Source organism: Salmo salar, chromosome ssa10 (assembly GCF_905237065.1).
Source record: "Salmo salar chromosome ssa10, Ssal_v3.1, whole genome shotgun sequence".
In the NCBI taxonomy this organism is placed as follows: Eukaryota; Metazoa; Chordata; class Actinopteri; order Salmoniformes; family Salmonidae; genus Salmo; species Salmo salar.
The window spans coordinates 44,646,107-44,659,242 of record NC_059451.1 but is presented as its reverse complement, the minus strand read 5'-3'; the positions used below and the strand labels follow the sequence as shown (position 1 = coordinate 44,659,242).

Genomic DNA, 13,136 nt, shown 5'->3' with positions numbered 1-13,136 from the left:
CTATCCCTCTTCTTCTCTCCAGAGTAAGGCCAAGGAACTCCCCCTATCCGCAGTGCGTTTCATGGAGGAGCTAGGTGAATGTACATTTGGTAAGATCTACAAGGGTCACCTGTACATGCCTGGTATGGAGCATGCCCAGCTGGTGGCCATCAAGACCCTGAAGGACTACTCCAGCCCTGGCCAGTGGGGGGACTTCCAACAGGCATGTTATTATATGTTACTGTGTTAGCTACTGTTATTGTGTTATGATATTCATTGATGCTGTCTTTAATTGGTGCTTCCGATGCTATATGATGCTCTCTGATGCTTTCTTATGCCCTCCGATGCTATGATGCTATCTGATGCTCTCTGATGCTATCTGATGTTCTCTGATGCTTTCTTATGCCCTCCGATGCTATGATGCTATCTGATGCTCTCTGATGCTATCTGATGCTATCCAATGTTCTCCGATGCTTTATTATGCCCTCCGATGCTCTCCGATGCTATCTGTTGCTCTCTGATGCTATCTGATGCTCTCTGATGATCTCCGATGCTATCTGATGTTCTCTGATGCTTTCTTATGCTCTCTGATGCTTTCTGATGCTATCTGATGTTCTCTGATGCTTTCTTATGCTCTCTGATGCTTTCTGATGCTATCTGATGGTCTCTGATGCTATCTTTTGGTGATCTTTAATGGTATTTATTGTTTTTGGTATTCTGTTTTTCGTCTGATGTTACATCTGTTGTTTTGTCGGCTGCTGTTTGACATTTGACATGAAATTTCCCCTCAGAGATTTTTAAAGTACCTATCTACTTATCTATCTATATCTAGGAGGCATCAGTCATGGCTGAGCTGCACCATCACAATGTGGTGTGTCTTTTGGGGGTAGTGACACAGGAGCAGCCTGTCTGCATGCTGTTTGAATTCCTGAACCAGGGGGACCTCCATGAGTTCCTCATAATGCGTTCTCCTCACTCTGATGTGGGCTGTAGTAGTGATGAGGACGGGACCATCAAGTCCATCCTGGACCACGGAGACTTCCTGCACCTGGCCATCCAGGTAGCTACCATAACTACTGTATGGGTTGAGATAGAAATAGAACCTTAATGCACATTAAAGTATGTATTCTACTTTACTCTATTCCAGGTGGCTGCTGGTATGGAATACCTGGCCAGTCACTCCTTCATCCATAAGGACCTGGCAGCCCGTAACATCCTAGTGGGGGAACGGCTTCATGTCAAGATATCTGACCTGGGTCTGTCCCGAGAGATCTATGCTTCCGACTACTACAGGTACTGTACATGGCTCACTGTCTCCCTAACCCTAGACCTGACCCTAGACCTAACCCTAACCCTTGACCTGACTCTAACCCTAGACCTGACCCTAACTCTAGACCTGACCCTAACCTTTGACCTGACCCTAACACTAGACATGACCCTAACCCTAACCCTAGACGTGACCCTAACCCTAGACCTGACCCTAACCCTTGACCTGACCCTAACCCTAGACCTAACCCTAACCCTAGACCTGACCCTAACCCTTGACCTGACCCTAACCCTAGACCTGACCCTAACCCTAGACCTGATCCTAACCCTTGACCTGATCCTAACCCTTGACCTGACCCTAACCCTAGACCTGACCCTAACCCTAACCCTGTTTCCCTAACCCTTGACCTGACCCTAACCCTGACCCTAACCCTAAACCTGACCCTAACCCTAGACCTGACCCTAACCTTAGACCTGACTCTAACCCTAGACCTGACCCTAACCCTAGACCTGACCCTAACCCTGACCCTAACCCTTAACCTGACCCTAACCCTAACCCTGTCTCCCTAACCCTTGACCTGACCCTAACCCTAGACCTGACCCTAACTCTAGACCTGACCCTAACCCTAGACCTCACCCTAACCCTGACCCTAACCCTAACCCTGTTTCCCTAACCCTTGACCTGACCCTAACCCTGACCCTAACCCTAAACCTGACCCTAACCCTAGACCTGACCCTAACCCTGGACCTGATCCTAACCCTAACCCTAGACCTTTCCCTAATTCTAGACCTGACCCTAACCCTTGACCTGACCCTAACCCTCACCCTAACACTGTCTCCCTAACCCTTGACCTGACCTTAACCCTAGACCTGACCCTAACTCTAGACCTGACCCTAACCCTTGACCTGACCCTAACTCTAGACCTGACCCTAAACCTGACCCTAACCCTAACCCTGTCTCCCTAACCTTAACCCTAGACCTGACCCTAACCCTAGACCTGACCCTAACCCTGACCCTAACCCTAAAACTGACCCTAACCCTAACCCTAACCCTGTCTCCCTAACCTTAACCCTAGACCTGACCCTAACCTTAACCCTAGACCTGACCCTAATGCTAGACCTGACCCTAACCCTAGACCTGACCCTAACCCTTGACCTGACTCTAACCCTGTCTCCCTAACCCTTGACCTGACCCTAACTCTAGACCTGACCCTAACCCTAGACCTGACCCTAACCCTAGACCTGTTGCTAACCCTAGACCTGACCCTAACCCTAACCCTAGACCTGACCCTAAACCCTAGACCTGACCCTAACCCTAGACTTGACCCTAAACCTAGACCTCACCCTAACCCTTGACCTGACCCTAACCCTTGACCTGACCCTAACCCTAGACCTGATGCTAACCCTAGACATGACCCTAACCCTAACCCTGTCTCCCTAACCCTAGACCTGACCCTAACCGGGCGGCAGGGTAGCCTTGTGGTTAGAGCGTTGGGCTAGTAACCGAAAGGTTGCAAGTTCGAATCCACGAGCTGACAAGGTGCAAATCTGTCATTCTGCCCCTGAACAAGGCAGTTAACCCACTGTTCTTAGGCTGTCATTGAAAAAAAAAATTGTTCTTAACTGACTTGCCTAGTTAAATAAAGGTAAAAATAAAAAAAACCTAGACCTAACCCTGTACACCTACTACAGGCATGTTTACATTTGAGTAATTTAGCAACCTTACAAAGAGCGTCTTACAGTCAGTGGATTCAATGCATATTTCCTTATTTAGTTAACTTGATAGTTTGTCATTGCTGTGTGTGATTTGATGTTCCTGCTGATTTGTATTAATCTTGCGGATTTTAGTAAATAAAGTAAATTTGGGTGTTTTGAAAAATATTATTCCAGGGTCCAGCCCAAGGCTTTACTCCCGATCCGATGGATGCCTCCTGAGTCCATGGCCTATGGGAAGTTCACGTCGGAGTCAGACATCTGGGCGTTTGGCGTGGTGCTGTGGGAGATCTTCAGCTACGGCCTGCAGCCCTACTACGGCTTCAGCAACCAGGAGGTCATGGAGATGGTGAGGAAACGCCAGCTGCTGCCCTGCCCAGAGGACTGCCCACCCAGGGTCTTCAGCCTGATGACAGAGTGCTGGCAGGAGGGCCCAGCGAGGCGTCCGCGGTTTAAGGATATCCACTGTCGTCTCCGGGCCTGGGAGGGGCTGTCATCCCACGCCAGTTCTAGTACTCCATCAGGAGGCGGGGGCAACGCCACCACCCAGACCACCTCGTTGAGTGCTAGTCCTGTCAGTAACCTCAGCAACCCACGCTACGCCGCCGCTGCAGGCTACCTCTACCCAGCCCAAGGGATACCCGCGCCAGGTCATCCGGGCCACCAAATGGCAGGCTGGACCCCTATGGCCCATGGAGCACCCATGGCCCAGAACCAGCACCAACACCAATGCTTCATTCCTGTCAACGGCTACCCCATCCCCCCAGGCTATGCTGCCTTCCCTGCAGCCCACTTCCAGGCCCAGGGCCCCCCCAGGGTGGTGCAACACCTCCCTCCACCCAAGAGCAGATCTCCCAGCAGTGCTAGCGGCTCCACCAGCACCGGTCATGTGGCCAGCTTGCCGTCCACGGGGTCTAATCACGATGCGAACACGCCACTGCTGTCACACTGCGTGGCGATATCCGCCCTGCCAGGGGGCGGGACCATGCAGGTGTATGGACACATGTCCCAGAAGGCTTTGCAACAGATGGACCCCTCGCAGACGTCCGCACTGCTGGCCGACGCCAACAGACTCATGTACAGCGATTCGATCATCACCGCTGACGTGTAAATAGACTACAGACCTGGACTATATAATATCTCATCTGGTTGATTTGATGCTTTGTTTCCTTTTACCTGTTTTGTTTGTTTTTGTAAGAACATTATTATAATTATTGTTTCAACTTTTTACTCTACTTGTAAATACATGTACGTAAATCCCGAATGAATGAGATGCAAAGATTTATATTCAAATAACTTTTTTTTAATAAGAGAGCTAGAAGTCGTGGCCTGCCTCCTATTCTGAAACTCAAACAGCCTGGATAGATTCTTAATGAATCTACTCTACCTGCCTGGATAGATTCTTAATGAATCTACTCTACCTGCCTGGATAGACTCTTAATGAATCTACTCTACCTGCCTGGATAGACTCTTAATGAATCTACTCTACCTGCCTGGATAGACTCTTAATGAATCTACCCTACCTGCCTGGATAGACTCTTAATGAATCTACCCTACCTGCCTGGATAGACTCTTAATGAAGCTACTCTACCTGCCTGGATAGACTCTTAATGAATCTACCCTACCTGCCTGGATAGACTCTTAATGAATCTACTCTACCTGCCTGGATAGATTCTTAATGAATCTACCCTACCTGCCTGGATAGACTCTTAATGAATCTACTCTACCTGCCTGGATAGACTCTTAATGAATCCACCCTACCTGCCTGGATAGACTCTTAATGAATCTACTCTACCTGCCTGGATAGACTCTTAATGAATCTACTCTACCTGCCTGGATAGACTCTTAATGAATCTACTCTACCTGCCTGGATAGACTCTTACTGAATCTACTCTACCTGCCTGGATAGACTCTTAATGAATCTACTCTACCTGCCTGGATAGACTCTTAATGAATCTACTCTACCTACCTGGATAGACTCTTAATGAAGCTACTCTACCTGCCTGGATAGACTCTTAATGAATCTACTCTACCTGCCTGGATAGACTCTTAATGAATCTACTCTACCTGCCTGGATAGACTCTTAATGAATCTACTCTACATGCCTGGATATACTCTTAATGAATCTACTCTACTTGCCTGGATAGACTCTTAATGAATCTACTCTACCTGCCTGGATAGACTCTTAATGAATCTACCCTACCTGCCTGGATATACTCTTAATGAAGCTACTCTACCTGCCTGGATAGACTCTTAATGAATCTACTCTACCTGCCTGTATAGACTCTTAATGAAGCCACTCTACCTGCCTGGATAGACTCTTAATGAATCTACTCTACATGCCTGGATAGACTCTTAATGAATCTACTCTACCTACCTGGATAGACTCTTAATGAATCTACTCTACCTGCCTGGATAGACTCTTAATGAATCTACTCTACCTGCCTGGATAGACTCTTAATGAATCTACTCTACATGCCTGGATATACTCTTAATGAATGTACTCTACTTGCCTGGATAGACTCTTAATGAATCTACTCTACCTGCCTGGATAGACTCTTAATGAATCTACCCTACCTGCCTGGATAGACTCTTAATGAATCTACTCTACCTGCCTGGATAGACTCTTAATGAATCTACTCTACCTGCCTGGATAGACTCTTAATGAATCTACTCTACCTGCCTGGACTAACTCTTAGAAAACTCTGAATCAGGCACTTATTGATTTTCTGGAGCACTTGAGGGCTGTTCTGCAGTAGGGTGTGGTGTTGTTGGACTGGAGGGGCCACGTTCTACAGTAGGGTGTGGTGTTGTTGGACTGGAGGGGCCAAGTTCTGCAGTAGGGTGTGGTGTTGTTGGACTGGAGGGGCCAAGTTCTGCAGTAGGGTGTGGTGTTGTTGGACTGGAGGGGCCAAGTTCTGCAGTAGGGTGTGGTGTTGTTGGACTGGAGGGGCCATGTTCTGCAGTAGGGTGTGGTGTTGTTGGACTGGATGAGGCCTGTCCTACACAACCTTATGCAATAACATAGCACTCATACCCTCTGCATCACTCTCCACAGTTATGTGCCTCCACAGTTATGTGCCTCCACAGTCTCCACAGTTATGTGTGTCCACTAGACTCTCTTCTCAATACAGGGTTCTATCAATTCATATTTCACTGATATATAGGTACTAGGACTGAATCAGACGAGTGTTTAACCAGCAATACTTCTCTCTCCAATCTGTGAGCATGTCTCTCCTCCCCTCTATCATCCTCTTACAATAGATCAGCTATGCAATATGGCTCTTACATTGGCTATGCAGTCTTTGATCTATTCATTTATTGCTGTTGTTATGATATGAAGAAATAGTACTGATACATGTGTGTTCATCCCAACTTCTTTCTCAAAGCAATCAATCTAACAATAATGTCTGACAGTAGGGTGAAGGAATGATAAAATACAGGTATGAATCTGTATTAAGCAGCTACAATACAGTATATTTCAGCTCACTTTAAAGTGTTTGTTGCTATGCAACTACTTAGTACAAAGACTCACTGTCTGCATGTACAGAAAGAGCACAATCCTCGGTAGCTCTTGCCTTCCATGCTTACTTTGGTATAATACACATCTCTTCCATACTTACTTTGGTATAATACACATCTCCTCCATACTTACTTTGGTATAATACACATCTCCTCCATACTTACTTTGGATTAATACACATCTCTTCCATACTTACTTTGGTATAATACACATCTCTTCCATGCTTACTTTGGTATAATACACATCTCTTCCATACTTACTTTGGTATAATACACATCTCTTCCATGCTTACTTTGGTATAATACACATCTCCTCCATACTTACTTTGGTATAATACACATCTCTTCCATACTTACTTTGGCATAATACACATCTCCTCCATACTTACTTTGGTATAATACACATCTCTTCCATACTTACTTTGGATTAATACACATCTCTTCCATACTTACTTTGGTATAATACACATCTCTTCCATACTTACTTTGGCATAATACACATCTCTTCCATACTTACTTTGGTATAATACACATCTCTTCCATACTTACTTTGGTATAATACACATCTCTTCCATACTTACTTTGGCATAATACACATCTCTTCCATACTTACTTTGGTATAATACACATCTCTTCCATACTTACTTTGGTATAATACACATCTCTTCCATACTTACTTTGGTATAATACACATCTCTTCCATACTTACTTTGGTATAATACACATCTCTGTCATGTTAAGCACATCCTTCTTTTTTTATCAGGGTACAAAGTGAAGTATGATGACCGTGTTAATTTGGGTACTACTATCCTGGACATTTGTAAGATGTATCAGTTCGTGTCCAGAGGTACTGTCCCTTTAGGTTACGCTCTTTTTTCTTTTTTTATTCCACATATCTTTCTTTCTCTAAAGCAGTTCTACCTACCTAGGTATCTGGAGTTTTATACAGGTATCCTCTGATGTTATATGAATTTAAGTGTGTGTATATATCAGTTCAAAACCACTTAAACACAAGACTGTGAACCTTGGGACTGGCTATTTTGTCTTGAGCAAAATATCAATCTTGTGCTGTTTTTATTTTGTTAAAAAGTTTTATGTTAGATCAGTTTCTTTTTCTTGGACAGTCATTTTCAAACAGCATTTTTAGATTACAGTGTATTCATCAGAAAGGTTTACATGCATAATATTCGATTTACCAAGAGGCCTTGTCTTTGTATTTTCTGAAGATTTTTGCACCAATGTTTTGTATGGCAAAATCATTATTAAAAATGTACATTGTTTGGTCATATTGGGTTGTATCATTATTTCTGAGAAACCCATATATTAGTATCTAAGAATTGTGACATTTGTAGGGCCTGGATTGTATTTTGTTGGGTTGATAGATATTGTCTGATTGGAAAATGTTGTGTTGACTATAAAGGTCCACAAGGGGGCACTTCATCTGTATCTCCAGCAACGGTCGCCATAATGCCCAAACTATATCTGCTTCAAAATCACCTTTGTCCACACAATGGTGCAATTCGGCTATTAGTCAAAATATCATTTGTCCAGTACTGCTTTGTAAGTCTCAGCTCAAGACACTTGAAAGGCATTTGAGAAACAAGTTAAGTTTGATCATATCATATTTCAAATGGAATCTTCATATCATTCAACAAACGTTGATGTTGTTAAAAACAATAAGAAACCGTATGAAGAAACCATGTGAAGCACCTGCACCTTGTGGACCTGACAGGTGCTTTACATGTTTTCCTCACACGGTTTCTTATTGTTTTTAACTCAACATCAAAGTTTGTTGAATGATATAAAGATTCCATTCAAATCCATCTTACCAAAACACACAGTATTGTCTAAACAAATGAACATTTGAACAAGTTGGAAGATGTTTTTCATGTCTCATAGACTAGACGCTACATAGTAAATGTAAATCCGGGACACTCAAATTACAGTTGTTGTTTTTATCGCTTTGGTCCTGTTTTCACAAGTATGTGGTAAAATCTCAGAACTCCTAATACTAAACTCAAAACAGATCACCAAAAAGGCTGTTTTTTCAAAACTTTAAGCACATTTTCAAATGACTAAGTACGACACACAAAATCACACACAAAATCACACTCACCAAACCTAATCAGTGTTTCATCTTTTATATAAAGTAAGACTTTTCATATGATTCTCTTCTCATTTTTAAAAATATATTTGACCATCACTTAACCCAACTGCACTTAATGGTTAATCACTTAACCGTTTGGTAAACCTATAGCTCTTAAACTGGTTTGTCTACCATATATGGATTTTGAGAACTACAGAAATGTATAGTATAAACATGTAGATGACATGTATGATACATGACAACCATACATAATGACTACTGGTTATTGATCATTGATTCACATTGTGGTAACGACAATTGGTCACCATATAAAAGGGTGTGTGTGAACACTTGCAATTTCTTTTAACATGGTGCAGATAGACAGCAAGGGAGAGGAAGAAATCAAAGAGCTCATGGACAAGGGGCCCTTCAGAGAGGTGGGCATGGGCCCCATCAAAGAGGTGGACATCAGAGACGGAGGCACACGGCAGGGAACTGTGTCTAATGAAATCCAGGCCATCGTCGTTGACCATGTGGTAAACAGAGGCCTTACCATGGCAGAGGCTGTCAATTAGATCATGAGAACATTTCGCCCCAAAAAACTGTAAATCTCTAGGATATGCACTATGCTTTTACCATTACATTTAAAGTAAATTACATATTGTAATGAATGTAAATTCACAAAACATGTTATTGTTCTTACAGTATGATCTATTGACATTATACTCTGTTCTTATCATGACTCAGGATAAGACCCAGATGCAGACGGGGCAGGCAAACGACAGGTCATAGGCAGGCAGAGGTCAGTAGTCCAGGGCAGAGTACGTAAGGTACAGAGCGGCAGACAGTCTCAGGGTCAGGGCAGGCAGAGGACAGTAATCTAGGGCAGAGTACGTAAGGTACAGAGCGGCAGACAGTCTCAGGGTCAGGGCAGGCAGAGGACAGTAATCTAGGGCAGAGTACGTAAGGTACAGAGCGGCAGACAGTCTCAGGGTCAGGGCAGGCAGAGGACAGTAATCTAGGGCAGAGTACGTAAAGTACAGAGCGGCAGACAGTCTCAGGGTCAGGGCAGGCAGAGGACAGTAATCTAGGGCAGAGTACGTAAGGTACAGAGCGGCAGACAGTCTCAGGGTCAGGGCAGGCAGAGGTCGGTAGTCCAGGGCAGAGTACGTAAGGTACAGAGCGGCAGACAGTCTCAGGGTCAGGGCAGGCAGAGGACAGTAATCTAGGGCAGTGTAAAAAGGTACAGAACAGCGGGCAGACTCAGGACAGGCAGAATGATCAAAACCTGGATAACTAGAAAACGTGCTCAAGAAAACAGGAGTACGAAAAGCATGCTGGTAGGCTTGATGAGACAAGATGAACTGGCAACAGACAAACAGGTATAGGTATAAATGCACAGGAGATAATGGGGAATTTTTTTTTTTTTTTTTTTCTACTGCATCATTGATTGTATGTTGTTTTACTCCATGTGTAACTCTGTGTTTTTGTATGTTGTCGAACTGCTTTGCTTTATCTTGGCCAGGTCGCAATTGTAAATGAGAACTTGTTCTCAACTTGCCTACCTGGTTAAATAAAGGTGAAATAAATAAATTTTAAAAAATGGGTGACACCTGGAGGGGGGTGGAGACAACCGCAAAGACATGTGAAACCGATCAGGGTGTGACAGTTCTACCCTCAGAATTGACAGAAGACCCCGTGGCCGTGTGCTGACCGACCAGCAGGAGTGGGCAGTGGTGGAAATGGTGAGGGCCAGGAATGGCACACAGCTGTCAGAAATAAAGCAGGCCATTGAGGAGAACGATGACACCCTTGCCGATGTGGCATCCATCAGCCTACCAACAATCAACGCCTTTTGAAGAGGCACCAGGTATCTATGAAACACATTTACCTGGTACCTTTTGAGAGAAACAACGACTGGGTGAAACAACTGCAAACCAAGTATGTTCAGGTACAGCACTATACACTGTATTACTGTTACTATTAATGCACATGATACTTCACAATATCATACTGGAACTATACTGTAAAAATAACTAACCAAACTATGTTTTTAGAGGGTGATGGTGTTTGATGCTGCTGTGAACCATCACAGGTGTATCTTTGTTGATGAAGCGGACTTCAATCTGGTCAAAACTCGACACCATGGCCGGAACCTCATCAGCCAACGGGAGACCGTCCAAGTGTCTGGACAACGTGGTGAAACATCTCCATGTGTGCAGCTATCTCTGACGATGGTGTGGAGGACGTAAGTCATTACTTGGATCCTACAACACTGCACACCTCATTGTGTTTCTTAGATAAATTGAGCAGGCCTGTCAAGGTGAAGGGGTCACCTATGTCATTGTGTGGGACAGTGTCCGGTTCCACCATGCAGAGGTGGTTTAGGCATGGTTTCTGGCCCATCCCTGTTTCGTGACCCTATACCTGCCCACATACACTCCTTTCCTTTTGTTAGCATGGAGGTAGGTGTACGATCGCCATCCCCATGAGCATGCTACCCTCCTTCTGGCCATGGATGAGGCATGTAACGACATCAGTTCAGACCAATGTCAAGCTTGGATTCAACATGCCAAAAGGTTTTTCCCACGGTGCGGAACAATGTGATTCACTGTGATGAATGTCCTCATAGTTATATTTGAAACATGAATGATTGTAGAGGATGTCTTCATTGATCACACCTTTGATTACACGTTGGATACATTTGATGGAAATGGTACATTTGATGGAAATGGTACATTTTCTGTTCATTTTGTTGGGTAATGTAAGTATTGCCTACACGTTGAAACACATATCTTGCATTGTTTGCTATTGAATTAACTGGTATTAAAATGACTAAATTGAAAAGATATCATTATGTTGTGTTTCGGTGATGAAACAAATGTTCTCATTACATTTCACAAATGTATATTTTGAATCAATGGTTGTGTGGTGACAGATTTACAATCCAAATGAATGCACAATGAAAAGATTTGAATGAGACTGGCTGCATTACAAGTGTGACCAGTTTGGAGTTTTGCATTGAGCTGTGAAAATGTACCACATACTTGTGAAAATGTACCACATACTTGTGAAAATGTACCACATACTTGTGAAAATAGCAGCAAAGCAATAAAACAGACAGTAGTATACAGTTGAAGTCTGAAGTTTACATACACTTAGGTTGGAGTCATTAAAACTCGTTTTTCAACCAATCCACAAATTTCTTGTTAACAAACTATAGTTTTGGCAAGTTGGTTAGGACATCTACTTTGTGCATGACACAAGTAATTTTTCCAACATTTGTTCACAGTGAAGCCCCAAAATGAAACATGGTGAAGCCCCAAAATTGCCCTCGCTAGAAGCCTGTGTCTCAGACATAAGGAAGTGGATGGCTGCAAACTTTCTACTTTTAAACTCGGACAAAACAGAGATGCTTGTTCTAGGTCCCAAGAAACAAAGAGATCTGTTGAATCTGACAATTAATCTGGATGGTTGTACAGTCGTCTCAAATAAAACTGTGAAGGACCTCGGCGTTACTCTGGACCCTGATCTCTCTTTTGAAGAACATATCAAGACTGTTTCAAGGATAGCTTTTTCCATCTACGTAACATTGCAAAAATCAGAAACTTTCTGTCCAAAAATGACGCAGAAAAATTAATCCATGCCTTTGTTGCTTCTAGGTTGGACTACTGCAATGCTCTACTTTCCGGCAACCCGGATAAAGCACTAAATAAACTTCAGTTAGTGCTAAATACGGCTACTAGAATCCTGACTAGAACCAAAAAATTGGATCATATTACTCCAGTGCTAGCCTCCCTACACTGGCTTCCTGTTAAGGCAAGGGCTGATTTCAAGGTTTTACTGCTAGCCTACAAAGCATTACATGGGCTTGCTCCTACCTATCTTTCCGATTTGGTCCTGCCGTACATACCTACACGTATGCTACGGTCACAAGACGTGGACCTCCTAATTGTTCCTAGAATTTCTAAGCAAACAGCTGGAGGCAGGGCTTTCTCCTATAGAGCTCCATTTTTATGGAATAGTCTGCCTACCTATGTGAGAGACGCAGACTCAGTCTCAACCTTTAAGTCTTTACTGAAGACACATCTCTTCAGTAGGTCCTATGATTAAGTGTAGTCTGGCCCAGGGGTGTGAAAGTGAACGGAAAGTCTGGAGCAACGAACCGCCCTTGCTGTCTCTGCCTGGCCGGTTTCCCCTCTTTCCACTGGGATTCTCTGCCTCTACCCCTATTATGGGGTCTTAGTCACTGGCTTACTGGTGTTCTTCCATGCCGTCCCTGGGAGGGGTGCGTCACTTGAGTGGGTTGAGTCACTGACGTGGTCTTCCTGTCTGGGTTGGCGCCCCCCCTTAGGTTGTGCCGTGGCGGAGATCTTTGTGGGCTATACTCGGCCTTGTCCCGGGATGGTATGTTGGTGGTTGGAGATATCCCTCCAGTGGTGTGGAGGCTGTGCTTTGGCAAAGTGGGTGGGGTTATATCCTACCTGTTTGGCCCTGTCCAGGGGTTTCATCGGATGGGGCCACAGTGTCTCCTGACTCCTCCTGTCTCAGCCTACAGTATTTATGCTGC

The 13,136-nt window shown here is 44.1% G+C and overlaps 1 protein-coding gene across 1 annotated transcript in view; it reads left to right on the top strand.

Annotated features, from left to right (window-relative positions):
* Nucleotides 1–7,768, top strand: part of ror1 (receptor tyrosine kinase-like orphan receptor 1) — a 253,072-nt gene extending 245,304 nt beyond the window's left edge. Inside the window, exons 10-13 of the mRNA XM_045687800.1 lie at nt 23–202; nt 812–1,039; nt 1,127–1,272; nt 3,136–7,768. Coding sequence (XP_045543756.1) covers nt 23–202; nt 812–1,039; nt 1,127–1,272; nt 3,136–4,069 — 1,488 coding nt within the window. The 3' untranslated portion in view covers nt 4,070–7,768. The remainder of the gene's footprint in view (nt 1–22; nt 203–811; nt 1,040–1,126; nt 1,273–3,135) is intronic.
* Nucleotides 7,769–13,136: the final 5,368 nt, after the last annotated feature.